General features: G+C 42.5%; 1 protein-coding gene across 1 annotated transcript; it reads right to left on the reverse strand.

Annotated features, from left to right (window-relative positions):
- Positions 1-7057: 7057 nt before the first annotated feature.
- LOC143768948 (uncharacterized) lies at positions 7058-20303 on the reverse strand. The gene is made up of 5 exons (XM_077257553.1): positions 20198-20303; positions 18491-18602; positions 17431-17577; positions 9788-9911; positions 7058-8747 (listed from the first exon to the last, which is right to left on the reverse strand). The coding sequence occupies exons 2-5, from the start codon at positions 18590-18592 to the stop codon at positions 7699-7701; spliced, it is 1422 nt and encodes a 473-aa protein (XP_077113668.1). The 5' UTR covers positions 18593-18602; positions 20198-20303; the 3' UTR covers positions 7058-7698.
- Between the last annotated feature and the right edge of the window lie 1348 nt (positions 20304-21651).

Consider the following 21651-nt stretch of genomic DNA (forward strand, 5'->3'; position numbering starts at 1 on the left):
CTTTGGATTTTCAGGAACAAATGTCCCTTTTGATTCTACAGGATTTACAAGATCAGGGTACTCAATCTAATGAATTTGTTAGTTAGTCTCTAGATTTAATAACAAAGAACCCATTTTTTTATCCTTTGCAGTCTCGTGCTGAATGCATGAATAAATTTCAAGAAATAGTGGAGCGAGATCTTAAAACCCTGCAAATCAAAAGGTTCCAGTGAAACATAATTTATCTATTAACCAGAAACGAGCTATTCAGGAGATAAAAGATATGAATGACATAGTTATAAAAACTAGTGATAAAGGAGGCACAATTGTCATCATGAACTCCTTTGATTATAAAAGTGAAATTTTCAAATCTTTGATGGACACCAATATTTACAAAAAATTGACTTCTGATCCTACCCCTTTATTTAAATCTGAAATTGAGAAATCATTGAAGAGGGGATATCTTTGGGGGTCCTGACCATTAAACAGGCTGATTTTTTACGGGTCTCTTATCCAGTAATGCCCATTTTATATGGGCTTCCTAAAATTCATAAACAAGCCACTTTTCCACCTATGAGACCTATAGTCTCCAGCGTAGGATCTTTAAATGAATTTCTTGGTCAGTGGCTAGATTCGCTACTACAGCCATTGGTATGCAGGACCCCAGGTCATATTAAAGATACCAAAGACATACTGGGTATCATAACAAAAAAGAAATGGAAATCAGAATATACTTGGTTAAGTTGCGACGTTGTCTCTTTATATACCTGTATTCCTCACAATGTTGCGATACAAGCGTTACAATTCCATCTGAAAAAGTATAGTCCATATTCAAGTGATTTGATTAATTTTATTTTACAGGTAACTTATTTTCTTTTGACGCATAATTTCTTTTCTTTTGATTCTGAATATTTTTTACAATGCACAGGTGTGGCCATGGGAGCTAAATTTTCACCTTCCCTAGCTAATCTGGTCATGTCTTATTGGGAGTATTCACACCTCTTTGCAGTTTCCAATCCGTTTTCTGCATGCATTCACTGGTATGGCAGATACATCGATGATACGCTGTTTATTTGGCGTGGAGATGTATCTGCCATACAGGATTTTATAAATTATATTAATGACAATAATTTCAATTTAAAATTTACATCTGTTCAAGCTGTGTCCAAAATTTCCTTTCTGGATCTTGAATTAACAGGTGTTCCCAATGAACTCATTTCTACACGAACTTTTATAAAACCTACAGCAGGTAATGGATTGCTTCACGCTAAAAGTAGTCATCCCAGGCACACAGTAAAGGCAATCCCTGTGGGTGAATTCACGAGATTGAAGCGAAATTGCAATAACAACAATGAGTTATTTAAAGATCTAGTTCAATTACGAAATAAATTTTTAAAACGTGGATATCCGCATTGGATGCTTGACAGAGCGGCACACATAGTAGATCATAAAGAGCAGTCGAGTCTTATTCCCTCAGAAGTAGACAGTGGAACAAGCGATATTAATAAAGATAATAAAAATAAAAATAAAAAAATTATGAATAAAATTAATATAGCTAATAAACCATATGTGTGTCTACAGTTCAGCCCACAGTTCAATCAAATTAAAACCATTATTAACAAAGCTTTGCCTATTTTGCGTGAAGATCCCACTCTTGCTCAAATTTTGTCTCAGGGATGCAACATAGTAGCCAGGAAAGCGCCTACTTTGGGCAACATAATTTCTCCCAATCACTTTTCTTCTAAACATTCCACTAACACCTGGCTGCATTGTATAGGTTGCTACAAATGCAACGTAACTAATTGCACTACATGTGTACATTTTACCACCGTTAAGTTTTTTGGTACCGGAGAGAATAAAAATCAATATAAAATTCAAACATTTATCAACTGTAATACACGATTTGTGGTTTACAAAATTGATTGCACGTTCTGTGACAAGTCATATATCGGGTGTACTACTCGCAAACTAAAAAACCGCATATCGGAACACTTGTATGACATCAAATGTACTACAAATAATAGTCACACCATTTCTTCGGTGGCGAGGCACTTTATTGATTTTCATTCCCGCAATACAGCTTTTTTAAAAGTAACAGGTATTGAGAAAATTAAAAAACCTCCGCGCGGTGGAGATATCCACAGAGCGTTACTCACCAGAGAAGCGTTCTGGATCTTTAATTTAGGTACAAGGTTTCCAGGTGGTCTGAACAAACGAAATTAACTAATGTTCCATTATTAGCAATGTCTTCTCTTTTTTCTTTTTCTTTATTTTTTCATGTCTTTATTTCTTTACGGTTTTATTTCTATTCATTATGCATTGTTTATTATCTATTGTATTCATTTTTTTGCACATTATTCGCTTTGATTTTTTGAGCTTATGTATCACATGACATTTATCTAGCATTTTATTGGTGTTAGGTTGCATATATACCGGATATGTCATTTAGCAGATCAGCTGTGATAAGGACCGCTAGGTCGAAACGCGTCGCTCGCCTTACTATGTGTATGATGCCGTCCCAGGAGTCGTCTCCTCATTTTAATATGTTGGATTAAACTTTTACATTTTATATTGAAGCTGGATCATCTCTTCATTTAAAAAAAAAAAAACAACATATACACACATATACAGTACATACATTTAGTAGACATACAGTACATACAACATACAGTACATACTGACCATACAGCTAATCCCGACGCTCTCGATCACCTGTAAAAAAAAATTAAGAACAATAAACCAACAGTATACTCCCTGATCCAATGTAATCTATTTAGTAACGATCTCCCGTGGAGAGCTGTCACATCAGCAGTTTAACAGCCGCGGGTGGATCATGATTCCACCCATGGTTGTTAGGAGCACAAGTTAGCTATTCAAAACATATTAATATTTCTGTCTTGTGAAATTCTCATTGGGAATTTGGGCTCCATCACTGACAATGCCATCCAACATACATCTTGTCGCATGTATGCAATCCAGGAATATCAATTTGAGGGTGCATACTGCTGTGACAGATGTGTGCACATTGTACATTTGAACAACTGGCAACATGAAGATCCAATGACAATATGGAAAGGATTTTGCTGCTCACTGAGCTGGTGCTCGCTGGGGTAGATGTGCGAGACGACAGTAGTATGGAACTTCAGGACAATGAGGCAGCTAGCTGGTTGACTGTTGGAAGGGGTGGGTGTGTAGAGGAAGGCTACTCCTGATCTGGCATCCCCAAGTTTGCTAAATTGGAAGATGAAGGGGGTGTCAGTTGCATGGGTCTGTGTTGTTGCGCAGCCCCGCCGAGAGGGAGTCAACTTCTCCTGCTGCACACTGTCTTCCCGCCAAGTGTCCCGCTTTCCCGTGCACCACCCCTTTTATACCTGACACACCCCTACAGTGGAGTGCAAAGGTCAGTCCGGGTTGGAAGGCTTTCCCCCAACAACCATGGTGACAGCCCCGATCGTTCCGGAACCGGCACAAGAGAAGCATCACTGGCCCGATCCATCTTCCTACATGATCATGGTGCATGTGGAGAGAAACAACAAAGTGGAATGAAATCCCAGCACTCACATGTAGAATAATTACTTATTTAATCCAGTGAAATCCAAACCATCAGACACTTCAGTCCATCCCAGGCCTTTGTCAATGGTGGAACAGCCGTGGCCCCTTACAAGCCTGAGAATACCAGCCACCAGCTGTGAGGATTAGCTTGGCTGGTTGTCAAAAATGGGGGGATCTTGCTTTAATTCTCTAAATGATTTCATTTTGTCATTAATTGTGCCCCTTACAGCTCTATTTAGCCATAGTGGTTTCCTTCTATTTCTAGCTTTATTACCATAGGTATCCAGTATGAAAAATCAGTCTCAATAAGAGCTCTTCCTAATTAGTACAGTATATAACCCAAAAGAGAAAGCATGCTATTCAACCCATGTATGAAGATTTATGTCTTTATAGATGCACTTAAAAAATGCATTTGGATCAAGAAGCACTAAAATGTAAAGGGGACAGCAGTTTATAGAAACCATAGACTACAGCATATAAACCATGGGGTATAAAACGACAGACACAACAGCTATGTCAAAGATTTGAAATCAATGCTATGTACCAAAAGGTTACATTCTTATAACGTGAATGTGCAGAGCTGAAGCATCATATTTGCAAAATAACAATAAGTAGAATGGTTATAGAAAAGATAAAACAAGTCCTAAAGTGCAAAGTTAGCGATCTAACATAGCCACAATATAAAGTATAAAAGGTCAAAAAGACTACAGATGTCTTGTACCCAGAATGTGGCAAGTGCCACTCTATAAGGAGAATTTCCTAATCATCAAAGGAGTGACAGTATATAAAGGGTATGTGCACACAATCAGGAATGGGGCTCAGTGTTTGTTCAGGATTTAACACAGGTGAAATCTGCACCAAATCTGCATCTGAGGTCACCTGCGTTTTTGATGCGTTTTTACATGCGTATTTTCCATATGCGTTTTTTCATTGCATGCGTTTTTTTTGTCACTTGAAATAAAGCTAATTGAAAGTTGGCATCTGGGAAGAAAAAAAAAAGTAATTTCCTGTTTGCAGATATATTGGGGTATGTGCACAGGGTCAGTAAACGCTGCGGGTTGGAGTCTGTGTACATCCGCAGCATCCAACCAGCAGCATCCAGCTGTTACAACATAGTGGATGGGATTTCAAGAAATCTCATGCTCACTATGCGTGCACTGACACCCGCGGCTCAACCGGAGACGCGCAGACAGACATGCGGCGCATCTTTCCAGACCACAGCACGTCAATTTATGTAGCGGAGATGCTCAGTCTCTGCTGCTTAAATTACCCATAGACTTTCATTAGATGCAGTAAAACCGCATTATCTTCTTAGTCACATGCATATTAAGTGCTGTAGATAAGCCCCCGATGTATCCTGAAAGATGAGAAAAAAAGGTTATATTATACTCACCCAGGGGCGGTCCCGCTGCGGTCCGGATCCAATGGGCGTCGTGGTCCGATCTGGGGCCTCCCATCTTCTTACGATGACGTCCTTACGATGACGTTGTCTTCACTCTGCGGCTCCGGCGCAGGCCTACTTTGCCCTGTTGAGGTCGGAGCAAAGTACTGCAGTGCGCAGGCGCCGGGCCTCTCTGACCTTTCCCGGCGCCTGCAGTACTTTGTTCTGTCCCCAACAGGGCAGACAAAGTACGCCTGTGCCGGTGCCGCAGCATGACTACAAGAAGAGGACGTCATCGTAAGAAGATGGGAGGCCCCGGACCGGACTGCAACGCCCATCGGACCGGACCGCAGCGGGACCACCCCTGGGTGAGTATAATCTAACCTCTTTTTCTCATCTTTTAGGATACATCGGGGGCTTATCATTATTCCAGAATGCTGTAGATAAGCCCCTGAAGCTGGTGGGCTTACCTCACCTTCGATTTTGGGGGTGACCGGTTCACTTTAACTAAAACCACTATCAACTAGAATTGTTTTATTTTACAGATTCCAATTTAGAGATTGGAACCTACAAAGAGCAGATCGTAAGAAGACCCTTAAGACCATATTCACACATTGAATATTTGGCGAGTTTTTTACACCAGTATTTATAATCCAAAACCAGGAGTGGGTGATAAATACAGAAGTGGTGACGTGTTTCTATTATACTTTTCCTCTGATTGTTCCTCTCCTAGTTTAAGCTTACAAATACTGATGTAAAATACTGATCAAAAACTGAAAATGTGAACGTGGACTAATAACACTATCCTGGTATGAACAAATGTCTTAAGTGAGGTTGTCGTGAACATTGATTCCACTTTCTATCTATTCATCCACTCTATTTACCCCTATCTTGTTCTTGTTAATTTTACTCAAACATTAAAACAAAAATATAAGATATTATGCAATTTTCACACAGGCCAGAAAGCCTTTCACTAGACTTGCAATTCCTGCTCTGTATAGAAGAATTTTCAGCAGTCACAGAGAAGTGTCACCTTTCACTGCAATCCTATGCACTGAATATGACTAGATCCACCAATTACAATAGGTGATGTTACAGCTCCCCACCTACCCCTCCATTTATAATGCACTGATGATGGTATGCTCATTTATTAGTTTCCTGCAATTCAACAGGGTCTGAGATAGTCTATTGCTGCTAGAGATGGGAGAATTGATTCACAGAACTTCCTGTCCATCAACCGGGTCAATAATCTGTGACCGCTGGACTGGAGCCCAGCAAATCTCTTTAATCTTCACATTCCCAGCACCTCTTTAGATTTGCTTGGCTGGTGAGACGTCATTATTGCGACGTGACACACACACGATTTTGCACCAGCCCAGCTAACCAAACGAGGAGTGCCTAGACTCGGACTAGCTCACAGGAGAATCCCCCAGTGGGTCCCCATGCAGAAGTGGGCCACCACCCTCTTATATGAGCATTTCTTGGCTCGATACACTTGATTTACTATATACAAAGGCAGATTCTTATTAATTTAACAATCTACCCAGTTTATTTCCATAGAAATTTGTAAATGAGGGTAAAGTCATATTTGTATGTAGCTGAAAAGTGGGGCCCTGGAGTTGTTTTTACCCTTGGCACCCCAGTCCGACACTGCAAGTGTCCAATAAGAAGTAATAGTCTTATAATAGATCAGGTGATCAGTGAGAGAAGTGGAAGATTTTGTATTTTTTTAAATAGTGATTTGAAAAAAACATAACAAATGTTTAAAAATAAATTGTACATAAAAACCTGTTTTGAGCGATAGGTTGTTTCCCCTTCACTTTAAAAGAAAAAAAAAACAAGTGTATGAGGTGGCACAGAGAGACGGTACTTCCTAAGACAGTATATTTGAAAATTGTTTCAAATTGTTATAGTGGTGGACAGGTTTATGGTAGAAACGCTTAGCCAGGCATTCACAAGACCCCCAAAAATCCTTGACTATCAAACGTTGCGGAAGTGGGAAGTCGGGAGGCACTGTGAAAGCCTACATTGTGCTGTTGCTGGTTCATATGTGATGTGGAAGATGAGGGACGTCTGTACAGAAAAGAAATGGTGGACTATCAAATATTAAGATGGGCTTTACTGTGAACAACATTACAATAAACATGTTACATAAAAGCATTTTATTTATTAAAAAAAAAAAAAAAAAAATATTTAACATTTGTTCATATCACTCAAATCAAATTCCCCATTAGTTAACAATTCTGGATCAAGTTTTCTTAGAACTATGCAATGTTCTTCTGTTATTCTTCCAGAAAATGTATGAATTCCTGTTCTACACAGTCTGGCACTGTCAGTACTTACTGGAAGGTTTCGGGTTGCGTAGAGAAACACCCCCGAATGGTAAATATCATCTATGTATACATTTCTAAGAAGAATAACAGGAACAGCACAATATGGAGTTGCAAGTAAAGATATTCCAGAATTATTAATGAAGAAGTATTTCCTTAAACAGACATGTCAGTAGTGCTGACTGATCTTCTTTCAAGTAAACAGAAATAAATTACCCCCCTCACCCCCCCTATTCCTCTGAGCACATTTTCGGCTGTGGTCGTCTCCTCATGGGCACATTTCATCAAATAGAAGAGATTCATTCTACAATCACTATCTACTTCAACACTGCCATCTAGGAACAAGAAAATATCAATTGAAATACTGTTTTCTACAAAAAGTTTCATTTTATAAAAGAAAGTCTTGGATTTGACAGAAATTGCCCTTTAGTGGATTGATACCTAATAACCGTTTACTCAGTGAGTTTTCCAATGCCTATTCAGCTGACTCTTAAGTCCAAAGCATTTCCCACAATCAGGGCATGAAAATTTTTTCTCGCGCATGTGTGTCTTTTCATGGTTTACACAATGTGAACTGCGAGCAAAGCTTTTTCCACAGTGCTTGCAGGAATACGGTTTTTCACCAGTGTGGGAACGCTGGTGTTTGACTAGATGGGATCTTTCAATGAAGCGTCTATCACAGTAAGCACAAGAAAATGGCCTCTCCCCAGTATGTGTTCTCTGATGTACCATAAGGTGAGACTTAAACTTGAAGCTTTTCCCACATTCTCCACATGGAAAAGGTTTCTCTCCTGTGTGAAACCTCCTATGAGTTACCAAATTTTCCTTGTTGGTGAAGCGCTTCCCACATTCAGTACAAAGAAAGGGTTTCTCCCCTGTGTGAATGCGCTTATGACGGGACAGATGTGAGCTCTTAACAAAGGACTTTCCACATTCAGTACAAGTGAATGGTTTCTCCCCTGTGTGAATTCTATGGTGTTTGAGTAGGTTTGCCTCACAGGAAAACCTTTTCCCACATTCAGAACAAGAGAATGGCTTCTCACCACTGTGTATTCTCCGATGCGTTTCAAGATTAACGAGACGGGGAAAACGCTTTCCACAGTCGAGACAAGCGAATGGCTTTGATTCAGTGTGGGCCCTTTGGTGCTGAAGAAGAGGTAGCTTGCGAGGGAAAAAGCTACCACAGATGTTACAGCTGAACACCCGGGTGTGGGTCTTTTGGTGGGACAAGTGGGCGGCTTTGTTCTGGAACATTTTGCCACACTCTCTACATTTAACAGAAAATAAAATGTCTTCATCGTCCTCACTATTTGTCATCACGTGGTCATCGTTGGCGTCAGATGTATAGTTTTCTGGAAGATGCCAATCTTCGTCTTGCCCATTTAACTTTCTACGGGAGGTAGTCCTCTTAACCTTTCTTCTCACATATTTCCGTTTCTTTCGTGGTGCTTTTACCTTTGGTGGTTGTGGTTTACTAGGGTTTGTATCCCTGAGAGCTGTTCGACCTGTAAGCAGAAAGATTGATTGCATATCAGGATGACGGAATTAACATATGATGACCTACACTTTTTTTTTAAACAGAAAAATGTGTACCCGGCAGCCAAGACAAGGCTATTCTTATTGCCGAGAACCTGCCTAATGTGAATCCTCTCTTAGGCTGAAGCCTACATATATATGGGAATGTAGATGACGGTCAATCTTTTGATATTTGTATACACTGGCTCTCTGACTGAGCACTCCTCCCTTCCATCTCAGGTGTTTTTAATTACAGCAGAATCCTACCTTACCATATAAATGTAGGCCTTAGCCCAGGGGTCTCAAACTGCATTCCTCGAGGGCTGCAAACCATACGTGTTTTCAAGATATCCTTAGCATTGCACAAGGTGCTGTAATCATTATGTGTGTAGGTGATTAAATTATCACCTGTGCAGTACAAGGAAATCCTGAAAACATGACCTGTTTGCAGCCCTTGAGGAATGCAGTTTGTGACCTCTGCCTTAGCCTAAGAGAGGATTCACATTAGGCAGGTTCCCAGCAACGAGAATCGCCTTATCGTGGCTGCCGGGTACACATGAATTAGCCAATTTACACGCTAAGTATTCTCAATTTTTCCAATTTTCTAGAGCAGTAATGAAATTCAAATATTTTAATGTTTGCATGCTATAGCGCTACAGAGTGCTACTTTATTTGTTAGTTATATATGGATGTGGCTACTCTTAGTAAGCACCTGTACACACCTGTTTTCGGTTTAGGAAGTGATGGCCAGTCTTTTGATATTTGTATACATAGTCTCTCTGACAAAGAGGCAAAATGTTCAAAAGTTTCCAATTATGGCTGACTTTTCATTTAGGTTCAAAACATGTCAGCAAACAGTGAAGGAATTTATCATGACTAATGCCGACAAAAATTGTTCATGCCCATTAGGTGTTTGTACGAGTCAGGTGAACTATAGGATTAACCTGTTCTTCAAAACAAGGGTTTAGGTGCCCACATCATCCATCACTAGGGTGCATTTACAAGCAATGTAAATGAATGTTCTACTTACGCTGTAATCGGAGAGACCTTGGCGATGCCATAGCTGGGCTGTTATATAAATCTTCATGCTCTTTATAATATTCCCACTCATCTGTAGTGAAGTACACAGCTATATCTCCACTTTTCAGAGGGACCTAAAACATAACATAACCCCAATCATCCTCTATTCCTCCTAAACATGCCATATATCTATTAGTCTGCTGAATCTGCAATGTCACATGCAAGTCTCATTGCTTGGTCTACAAATAAGTTGCTGCAGCACCCTCCACCAATATAATGCAGATTTCCAGCACAGGGAAGTGTTTTAAAACTGAGCTATTTAAGATGCAGGAGGTGTACCACTTGAAGTGTCATGTCTTCATGTACAAGTGCTTCTCACTAAATTAGAATATCATCAAAAAGTACATTTATTTCAGTTCTTCAATACAAAAAGTGAAACTCATATTATATAGAGTCATTACAAACAGAGTGATCTATTTCAAGTTTTTATTTCTGTTAATTAATGTTGTTGATTATGGGTTACAGCCAATGAAAACCCAAAAGTCATTATTTCAGTAAATTAGATTCATTAACAAAATAAAGGCTTCCTAAGCGTTTAAAAAGGTCACTTAGTCTGCTTCAGTAGGCTCCACAATCATGGGGAAGACTGCTGACTTGACAGATGTCCATAAGGCAGTCATTGACACACTCCACAAGGACGGTAAGCCATTAAAGGTCATTGCTAAAGAAGCTGGCTGTTCACAGAGTGCTGTATCCAAACATATTAACCCCTTAAGCCCCGAGGGTGGTTTGCACGTTAATGACCAGGCCAATTTTTACAATTCTGACCACTGTCCCTTTATGAGGTTATAACTCTGGAACGCTTCAACGGATCTTGGCGATTCTGACATTGTTTTCTCGTGACATATTGTACTTCATGTTAGTGGTAAAATTTCTTCGATATAACTTGCGTTTATTTGTGAAAAAAACGAATATTTGGCGAAAATTTTGAAAATTTCGCAATTTTCCAACTTTGAATTTTTATGCCCTTAAATCACAGACATATGTCACACAAAATACTTAATAAATAACATTTCCCACATGTCTACTTTACATCAGCACAATTTTGGAACCAAAATTTTTTTTTGTGACGGAGTTATAAGGGTTAAAAGTTGACCAGCAATTTCTCATTTTTACAACACCATTTTTTGTTAGGGACCACATCTCATTTGAAGTCATTTTGACGGGTCTATATGATAGAAAATACCCAAGTGTGACACCATTCTAAAAACTGCACCCCTCAAGGTACTCAAAACCACTTTCAAGAAGTTTATTAACCCTTCAGGTGTTTCACAGGAATTTTTGGAATGTTTAAATAAAAATGAACATTTAACTTTTTTTCACACAAAATTTATTTCAGCTCCAATTTGTTTTATTTTACCAAGGGTAACAGGAGAAAATAGACCCCAAAAGTTGTTGTACAATTTGTCCTGAGTACGCTGATACCCCATATGTGGGGGTAAACCACAGTTTGGGCGCATGGCAGAGCTTGGAAGCAAAGGAGCGCCATTTGACTTTTCAATGCAAAATTGACTGGAATTGAGATGGGACGCCATGTTGCATTTAGAGAGCCCCTGATGTGCCTAAACATTGAAACCCCTAACAAGTGACACCATTTTGGAAAGTAGACCCCCTAAGGAACTTATCTAGATGTGTGGTGAGCACTTTGACCCAACAAGTGCTTTACAGAAGTTTATAATGCAGAGCCGTAAAAATAAAAAATCATATTTTTTCACAAAAATGATCTTTTCACCCCCAATTTTTTATTTTCCCAAGGGTGAGAGAAGAAATTGGACCCCAAAAATTGTTGTGCAATTTGTCCTGAGTACGATGATACCCCATATGTGGGTGTAAACCATTGTTTGGGCGCAGGGCAGAGCTCGGAAGGGAAGGAGCGCCATTTGACTTTTCAATGCAAAATTGACTGGAATTGAGATGGGACGCCATGTTGCATTTAGAGAGCCCTTGATGTGCCTAAACATTGAAACCCCTAACAAGTGACACCATTTTGGAAAGTAGACCCCCTAAGGAACTTATCTAGATGTGTGGTGAGCACTTTGACCCAACAAGTGCTTCACAGAAGTTTATAATGCAGAGCCGTAAAAATAAAAAATCATATTTTTTCACAAAAATGATCTTTTCACCCCCATTTTTTTATTTCCCCAAGGGTAAGAGAAGAAATTAGACCACAAAAGTTGTTGTGCAATTTGTCCTGAGTACGACGATACCCCATATGTGGGTGTAAACCATTGTTTGGGCGCATAGCAGAGCTCAGAAGGGAAGAAGCGCTATTTTACTTTTCAATGCAAAATTGACTGGAATTAAGATGGGATGCCATGTTGCGTTTGGAGAGCCCCTGATGTGCCTAAACATTAAACCCCCCCACAAGTGACACCATTTTGGAAAGTAGACCCCCTAAGGAACTTATCTAGATGTGTTTTGAGAGCTTTGAACCCCCAAGTGTTTCACTACAGTTTATAACGCAGAGCCGTGAAAATATATATATTTTTTTTTTTTCACAAAAATGAAATTTAGCCCCCAGTTTTGTATTGTCACAAGGGTATCAGGATAAATTGGACCCTAAAAGTTGTTGTCCAATTTGTCCTGAGTACGCTGATACCCCCTATGTGGGGGGGAACCACTGTTTGGGCGCATGACAGAGCTCGGAAGGGAAGGAGCGCCATTTGGAATGCAGACTTAAATGGATTGGTCTGCAGGCGTCACGTTGCATTTGCAGAGCCCCTGATGTACCCAAACAGTACAAACCCCCCACAAGTGACCCCATATTGGAAACTAGACCCCCCAAGGAACTTATCTAGATGTGTTGTGAGAACTTTGAACCCCCAAGTGTTTCACTACAGTTTATAACGCAGAGCCGTGAAAATAAAAATTATTTTTTTTTTCACAAAAATGATTTTTTAGCCCCCAGTTTTGTATTTTCACAAGGGTATCAGGATAAATTGGACCCTAAAAGTTGTTGTCCAATTTGTCCTGAGTACGCTGATACCCCCTATGTGGGGGGGAACCACTGTTTGGGCGCATGACAGAGCTCGGAAGGGAAGGAGCGCCATTTGGAATGCAGACTTAAATGGATTGGTCTGCAGGCGTCACGTTGCATTTGCAGAGCCCCTGATGTACCCAAACAGTACAAATCCCCCACAAGTGACCCCATATTGGAAACTAGACCCCCCAAGGAACTTATCTAGATGTGTTGTGAGAACTTTGAACCCCCAAGTGTTTCACTACAGTTTATAACGCAGAGCCGTGAAAATAAAAATTATTTTTTTTTTCACAAAAATGATTTTTTAGCCCCCAGTTTTGTATTTTCACAAGGGTATCAGGATAAATTGGACCCTAAAAGTTGTTGTCCAATTTGTCCTGAGTACGCTGATACCCCCTATGTGGGGGGGAACCACTGTTTGGGCGCATGACAGAGCTCGGAAGGGAAGGAGCGCCATTTGGAATGCAGACTTAAATGGATTGGTCTGCAGGCGTCACGTTGCATTTGCAGAGCCCCTGATGTACCCAAACAGTACAAACCCCCCACAAGTGACCCCATATTGGAAACTAGACCCCCCAAGGAACTTATCTAGATGTGTTGTGAGAACTTTGAACCCCCAAGTGTTTCATTACAGTTTATAACGCAGAGCCGTGAAAATAAAAATTATTTTTTTTTTCACAAAAATGATTTTTTAGCCCCCAGTTTTGTATTTTCACAAGGGTATCAGGATAAATTGGACCCTAAAAGTTGTTGTCCAATTTGTCCTGAGTACGCTGATACCCCCTATGTGGGGGGGGAACCACTGTTTGGGCGCATGACAGAGCTCGGAAGGGAAGGAGCGCCATTTGGAATGCAGACTTAAATGGATTGGTCTGCAGGCGTCACGTTGCATTTGCAGAGCCCCTGATGTACCCAAATAGTACAAACCCCCCACAAGTGACCCCATATTGGAAACTAGACCTCCCAAGGAACTTATCTAGATGTGTTGTGAGAACTTTGAACCCCCAAGTGTTTCACTACAGTTTACAACGCAGAGCCGTGAAAATAAAACATATTTTTTTTCCCACAAAAATGATTTTTAGCCCCCCAAATTTTTATTTTCCCAAGGATAACAAGAGAACTTGGACCCCAGAAGTTGTTGTTCAATTTGTCCCTAGTACGCTGATACCCCATATGTTGGGGTAAACCCCTTTTTGGACGCACGGGAGAGCTCGGAAGGGAAGGAGCACTGTTTTACTTTTTCAACGCAGAATTGGCTGGAATTGAGATTGGACGCCATGTCGCGTTTGGAGAGCCCCTGATGTGCCTGAACAGTGGAAACTCCCCAATTCTACCTGAAACCCTACCCCTAACCTCACCCCTAACCGTTTACTGAACATTTTCTGACAGTCATAAGTGCCACGTATATAAGTGCCACGTATATAAGTGCCACGTATGTAAGTGCCACGTATGTAAGTGCCACGTATGTAAGTGCCACGTATATAAGTGCCACGTATTTAAGTGCCACGTATTTAAGTGCCACGTATTTAAGTGCCACGTATTTAAGTGCCACGATATTTCAGTGCCACGTATTTCAGTGCCACGTATTTCAGTGCCACGTATTTCAGGCACTGAAAAATACGTGGCACTTAAATACGTGGCACTTAAATACGTGGCACTGAAATACGTGGCACTTAAATACGTGGCACTTAAATACGTGGCACTTATATACGTGGCCACTGAAATATCGTGGCACTTATATACGTATATACGTATATAAACGTATATTTCAGTGCCACGTATTTCAGTGCCACGTATTTCAGGTTAGGGGTAGGGTTAGGGTTTTTTGTTTTTTTCTTGTTTTCTTGTGTTTTTCTATAAAAACGCATGCGTTTTACCGCGTTTACATGCATTTTTTTCACACATGCGGTTTTTTTAAAAAACGCATGCAGATAAAAACGCAAGTGTGAAACCAGACTAAAAGACGCTTTTTATAGCAAAAAAGTTTTTGCGTCTCCACATTTTGAGACCTATAATTTTTCCACATTTTGGTCCACAGAGTCATGTGAGGTCTTGTTTTTTGCGGGACGAGTTGACGTTTTTATTGGTAACATTTTCGGACACGTGACCATTTTTTATCACTTTTTATTCCGATTTTTGTGAGGCAGAATAACCAAAAACCAGCTATTCATGAATTTCTTTTGGGAGAGGCGTTTATACCGTTCCGCGTTTGGTAAAATTGATAAAGCAGTTTTATTCGTCGGGTCAGTACGATTACAGCGATACCTCATTTATATCATTTTTTTATGTTTTGACGCTTTTATACGATAAAAACTATTTTATAGAAAAAATAATTATTTTGGCATCGCTTTATTCTCAGGACTATAACTTTTTTATTTTTTTGCTGATGATGCTGTATGGCGGCTCGTTTTTTGCGGGACAAGATGACGTTTTCAGCGGTAACATGGTTATTTATATCCGTCTTTTTGATCGCGTGTTATTCCACTTTTTGTTCGGCGGTATGGTAATAAAGCGTTGTTTTTTGCCTCGTTTTTTTTTTTTTTTTTCTTACGGTGTTTACTGAAGGGGTTAACTAGTGGGCCAGTTTTATAGGTTGGGTCGTTACGGACGCGGCGATACTAAATATGTGTACTTTTATTGTTTTTGTTTGTTTTTTTTAGATAAAGAAATGTTTTTATGGGAATAATATATTTTTTTTTTATTATTATTTATTTAGGAATTTTTTTTTTTTTTTTTTACACATGTGGAAATTTTTTTTTTTACTTTTTTACTTTGTCCCAGGGGGGGACATTACAGATCGCTGATCTCACAGTGTGCACAGCACTCTGTGAGATCTCCGATCTCACTTACAGCCGTGCAGGCTGCAGCTTTCATCTGCAGCCTGCTCCGACCCGGAAGTGCTCCCTGCAGGACCCGGATACAGCCCCTCGGCCATTTTGGATCCGGGGCCTGCAGGGAGAAGACGTTCGGTACGAGGTGAGTACATCACCTTGTACCGATCGTCTCAGGGAAGCACGCAGGGAGCCCCCTCCCTGCGCGATGCTTCCCTGTACCGCCGGTACACCGCGATCATGTTTGATCGCGGTGTGCCGGGGGTTAATGTGCCGGGGGCGGTCCGTGACCGCTCCTGGCACATAGTGCCGGATGTCAGCTGCGATATGCAGCCGACACCCGGCCGCGATCGGCCGCACTCCCCCCGTGAGCGCGGCCGATCGCGTATGACGTACTATACCGTCACCGGGAATTAAGGCCCACCCCACCTCGACGGTATAGTACGTCATACGGGATTAAGGGGTTAATAGAAGGTTGAGCGGAAGGAAAAAGTGTGGTAGAAAAAGGTGCACAAGCAACCGGAATAACCGCAGCCTTGAAAGGATTGTTAAGAAAAGGCCATTCAAAAATTTGGGGGAGATTCACAAGGAGTGGACTGCTGCTGGAGTCATTGCTTCAAGAGCCACCACACACAGATGTATCCAGGACATGGGCTACAAGTTTCGCATTCCTTGTGACAAGCCACTCATGACCAATAGACAACCCCAGAAGCATCTTATCTGGGCCAAGGATAAAAAGAACTGCACTGTTGCTCAGTGGTCCAAGGTGTTGCTTTCAGATGAAAGTAATTTTTGCATTTAATTTGGAAATCAAGGTCCCAGAGTCTGGAGGAAGAGTGCAGAGGCACACAATCCAAGCTGCTTGAGGTCTGGTATGAAGTTTCCACAATCAGTGATGATTTTGGGAACCATGTCATCTGCTGGTGTAGGTCCACTATGTTTTATCAAGACGAAAGTCAGCGCAGCCGTCTACCAGGAAATTTTAGAGCACTTCAGGCTTCCCTCTGCCAACAAGCTTTTGGAGATGGAAATTCCACTCTCCAGCAGAACTTGGCACCTGTCCAGACTGCCAAAAGTACCAATACCTGGTTTAAAAACAACAGTATCACTGCGCTTGATTGGCCAGCAAACTAGCCTGACCTTAACTCCATAGAGAATCTATGGGGTATTGTTAAGAGGAAGATGAGAGACACTAGACCCAACAATGCATACGAGCTGAAGGCTGCTATCAAAGCAACCTGGGCTTCCATAGCACTTCAGCAGTACCACAGGCTGATCGCCTCCATGTCACACCGCATTGATGCAGTAATTGATGCAAAAGTAGTCCCAAGTATTGAGTGCATCTACTAAACATACATTTCAGTACGCCAACATTTCGGATTTTAAAATCATTTTTCAAGCTGGTTTTATAAAGTATTCTAATTTACTGAGATAATGACTTTTGGATTTTCATTGTCTGTATAAGCCATAATCATCAACATTAACAGAAATAAATACATGAAATAGATCACTCTGTTTGTAATGACTCTATATATGAGTTTCACTTTTTATACTGAAGAACTGAAATAAATTAACTTTTTGATGGTATTTTAATTTAGTGAGAAGCACTTGTATGTATTTCACTTTTTCAAGGAGTTACATTTAATTTTAAGAACAAAATATTTTATAGCTCAGTGTCTCTTTCCAAAAATGGTTTGTCTTTTTCTGGATGATAAAGGTGACATGATAAAACTAAAAATATCAATGGATGTTGATATACTGTGCCCATGTGAAGTTCCTCACCTCTCCAGTCAGCAGCTGCAGTATCTCGGTAGTGAGTTCTAGGATCTTCTTGTCATGGTCTCTTCTCCCATGTGAAGCAGATAAAGGGCTCACGATGTCTATCACGTTATTCAAGATGTCGCCAGATTTACTCACCACCGTATATTCCTACAAACACACACGTTTCAATGAGGATTAGAATAAAGCTATGTGCATGCTAACGCTGATTGAAAACACTGCAAAAATGCTGAATTTACATACTGCAGATAAAATGGGGAAATAGTCTCAGGTAGGAGATGATGTGAAGACACTAAAGGTACCTTCACACGAAGCGACGCTGCAGCGATAGCGACAACGATGCCGATCGCTGCAGCGTCGCTGTTTGATCGCTGGAGAGCTGTCACACAGACCGCTCTCCAGCGACCAACGATGCCGAGGTCCCCGGGTAACCAGGGTAATCATCGGGTTGCTAAGCGCAGGGCCGCGCTTAGTAACCCGATGTTTACCCTGGTTACCAGCGTAAAAGTAAAAAAAACAAACAGTACATGCTCACCTGCGCGTCCCCCAGCGTCTGCTTCCTGACACTGACTGAGCTCCGGCCCTAACAGCACAGCGGTGACGTCACCGCTGTGCTTTCACTTTCATTTTAGGGCCGGCGCTCAGTAAGTGTCAGGAAGCAGACGCTGGGGGACGCGCAGGTGAGCATGTACTGTTTGTTTTTTTTACTTTTACGCTGGTAACCAGGGTAAACATCGGGTTACTAAGCGCGGCCCTGCGCTTGGTAACCCGATGTTTACCCTGGTTACCAGTGTAAAACATCGCTGGTATCGTTGCTTTTGCTTTCAAACACAACGATACACAGCGATCGGACGACCAAATAAAGTTCTGGACTTTATTCAGCGACCAGCGACATCACAGCAGGATCCTGATCGCTGCTGCGTGTCAAACGAAACGATATCGCTAGCCAGGACGCTGCAACGTCACGGATCGCTAGCGATGTCGTTTTTCGTGTGAAGGTACCTTAAGACACCTTCTTCTACAGAATAGCACCAGGGACACTACAACAAGTGCTGTAACTCACCTCTCCAGTCAGAAGGCTGATTATCTCCATTGTAAGATTTAAGATCTTTCCAGAGATTTGGTCCAGACCCTTGACCTCCACCGAACAAGGTGGCTGCTCCATGCTGCAGTTCCTAAGTACCCAAAAAACACGTCATGTGGAAATAATGCAGTGGAACATTGTGAGCAACTACAATGATTAAGTGGAGAAGTGACTGCATAGAAAATGTTACTTTTGGCTTAGGAAGTCTCTATAATCACCCATCCAACTCACCTAATGGTTATTAATTTGCCCAAATCGTTTCAACCGCCAATGATGCATTCACACAACCATATAGCAGTCATCCCTTGTAGATTGTGAGCCCTCGCGGGCAGGGTCCTCTCTCCTCCTGTACCAGTCGTGACTTGTATTGATTATTGTACCTGTTTTTATTATGTATACCCCTCCTCACATGTAAAACGCCATGGAATAAATGGCGCTATAATAATAAACAATATTTTACAGTCTGCATTATGTCCAAAATCCCTATCTCCGCAGTGGGTCTCCTGGCCTGAACTTACAGCCTCAGTCATACATGAGGCCCACCGTTCAGGTCAGTAGAGCCACGATCGGGTCAGGAATTTCAGTCATAAAGAGGACTGTAAAATATGGCCGCTATATGGTCATGTAAATGTACCCTTTAGGGTTACGGCCTGACAGTGCAGTGGCGGCACAGCCAAAGCTACATCATCTGGCACTAGATGAGAGAGGTCCTTCCTGGGGAGGTGAGGGATTAGAATCAGCTGGACCCAACACATTTGCTCCAGGTTTGATTTGATTCTAGATTTAGTTTTTGGCAGGTGTCCTATAATAAGAGCACCATTTGCTCCCCATGCATCAATTTCTGTAAGCAGGAACCATATAGGCTGCTGTTCTCTATATTCCCGCCAAGCATTGTTCAAGAATTAAGTACACCTGCATGTGACCATATATTTAATAGGGATCCAAAACAGCTGGCTATTTATGATCCTGCTTATGGAAAAGAGCTGGCGATCACTAGGTGTGAGGCCATTGTCATGTGACGATAGCGGGGTAGGTAGAGACATGCGGTGACTGTGGAGGGCACAGCTAGGGAGATGGTTACACCTACCAAGAAAAAATGATGTTGTCCTTTAAGAGGGATGTGCGGTCCTGGGTCTACAGGGTGTTACGCTGACTCCTGACAGATGCCGATCCTGCTACCCCAAAAGACCACAAAACATGGCATCGTTCCCCCGCCTAGAAGAACTACCACAGAAATTGTCCTTCTCAGCTTCATTTGGAGATCAGTCACTGACACTGACGAGCTGAATTATTAGAGGCACATTACACTGGTAGGATGACGAGGCTTTGTGGGCACAGTGATGGCTGCAGTGCCAGTGGGTCAGCCCTACACCGCCGGGGCCATGGCCAATACACTACAATATCCCCCTATGGCAGGACGCCCCCATGTCTTAGAATAATAAGAAGGTGGTCTCCGTCCCATGGACATTATTACCCCACATACACGAGGGGGGCGGCCAGCGGCCCCTGCGGTGCACCGGTCAGAATGCATGACATGTAATGACATCCTCTGGTGCCTGTACCATGGGAGGATGAATGACAGACCCTCCTCATGTGAAGGAGGAATGGAGTGCTTACCTCTAAGCATGCACAATGACAATGACCGGCAGCCCGCACCTACTGAGAGGATGTTCAGCCATCACTGACCTGCACCTCACACTCTGCAGCCTTTGTTTAGTAAATCTGGGCCAGGAGATCGGGGAAGGAGGGACCAGCTGCGTGCGCGGCGCCGACTCCAGCCTGGTGTCTGCCCCACCACGCACCGCAACGCGCATGCGCGGGAATCTGTGGTACCCGATGCTGAGGCGCAGAGTCTGGTCCTTGTGTCACTCGGAGGCGGCAGCGGCGTGTGAGGGGGAGGGAGGCGGTCATCATTACCGGCACACACCGGCATGCATTGTGTATGGCGGATAAGGGGCGGCAGGGAGAAACCTGCAAACCAGATAGTGCAGTGTGTCCATGCACCTCACTATCCAGCCAGCACCCTCCTAGTGCCAACCAGCACCCTCCAAGTGCCACAAAGCACTCTCCTAGTGCCAGCCAGCACCCTCCTAGTGCCAACCAGCACCCTCCAAGTGCCAACCAGCACTCTCCTAGTGCCAACCAGCACCCTCCTAGTGCCAACCAGCACTCTCCTAGTGCCAACCAGCACTCTCCTAGTGCTAATCAGCACCCTCCTAGTGCCAACCAGCACTCTCCTAGTGCCAACCAGCACCCTCCTATTGCCAACCAGCACCCTCCTATTGCCAACCAGCACCCTCCTAGTGCCAATCAGCACCCTCCTAGTGCCAACCAGCACCCTCCTAGTGCCAACCAGCACCCTCCTATTGCCAACCAGCACTCTCCTAGTACCAACCAGCACCCTGCTAGTGCCAATCAGCACACTCCTAGTGGAAACCAGCACCCTCCTAGTGCCTGCCAGCGCCTACCTGTATATTCCGTGCCATTCAACATCATCCTCTATATACTGTGCCAGCCAGCGTCTACCTGTATATAATGTGCCGGCCAGCGTCTGCCTGTACATACCTGTATATATTGTGACTGTGTCTACCTGTATATAATGTGCCGGACAGCGTCTACCTGTATATCATGTGCCGGACAGCGTCTACCTGTATATAATGTGCTGGACAGCATCTACCTGTATATACTGTGCCGGACAGCGTCTACCTGTATATAATGTGCCGGACAGCGTCTACCTGTATATACTGTGCCGGACAGCGTCTACCTGTATATAATGTGCTGGACAGCGTCTACCCGTATATACTGTGCCGGACAGCGTCTACCTGTATATACTGTGCCGGACAGCGTCTACCTGTATATAATGTGCCGGACAGCGTCTACCTGTATATAATGTGCCGGACAGCGTCTACCTGTATATACTGTGCCGGACAGCGTCTACCTGTATATAATGTGCCGGACAGCGTCTACCTGTATATACTGTGCCGGACAGCGTCTACCTGTATATAATGTGCTGGACAGCGTCTACCCGTATATACTGTGCCGGACAACGTCTACCTGTATATAATGTGCCGGACAGCGTCTACCTGTATATAATGTGCCGGACAGCGTCTACCTGTATATACTGTGCCGGACAGCGTCTA

This window comes from Ranitomeya variabilis, chromosome 4 (genome assembly GCF_051348905.1).
Source record: "Ranitomeya variabilis isolate aRanVar5 chromosome 4, aRanVar5.hap1, whole genome shotgun sequence".
Lineage (NCBI taxonomy): Eukaryota > Metazoa > Chordata > Amphibia > Anura > Dendrobatidae > Ranitomeya > Ranitomeya variabilis.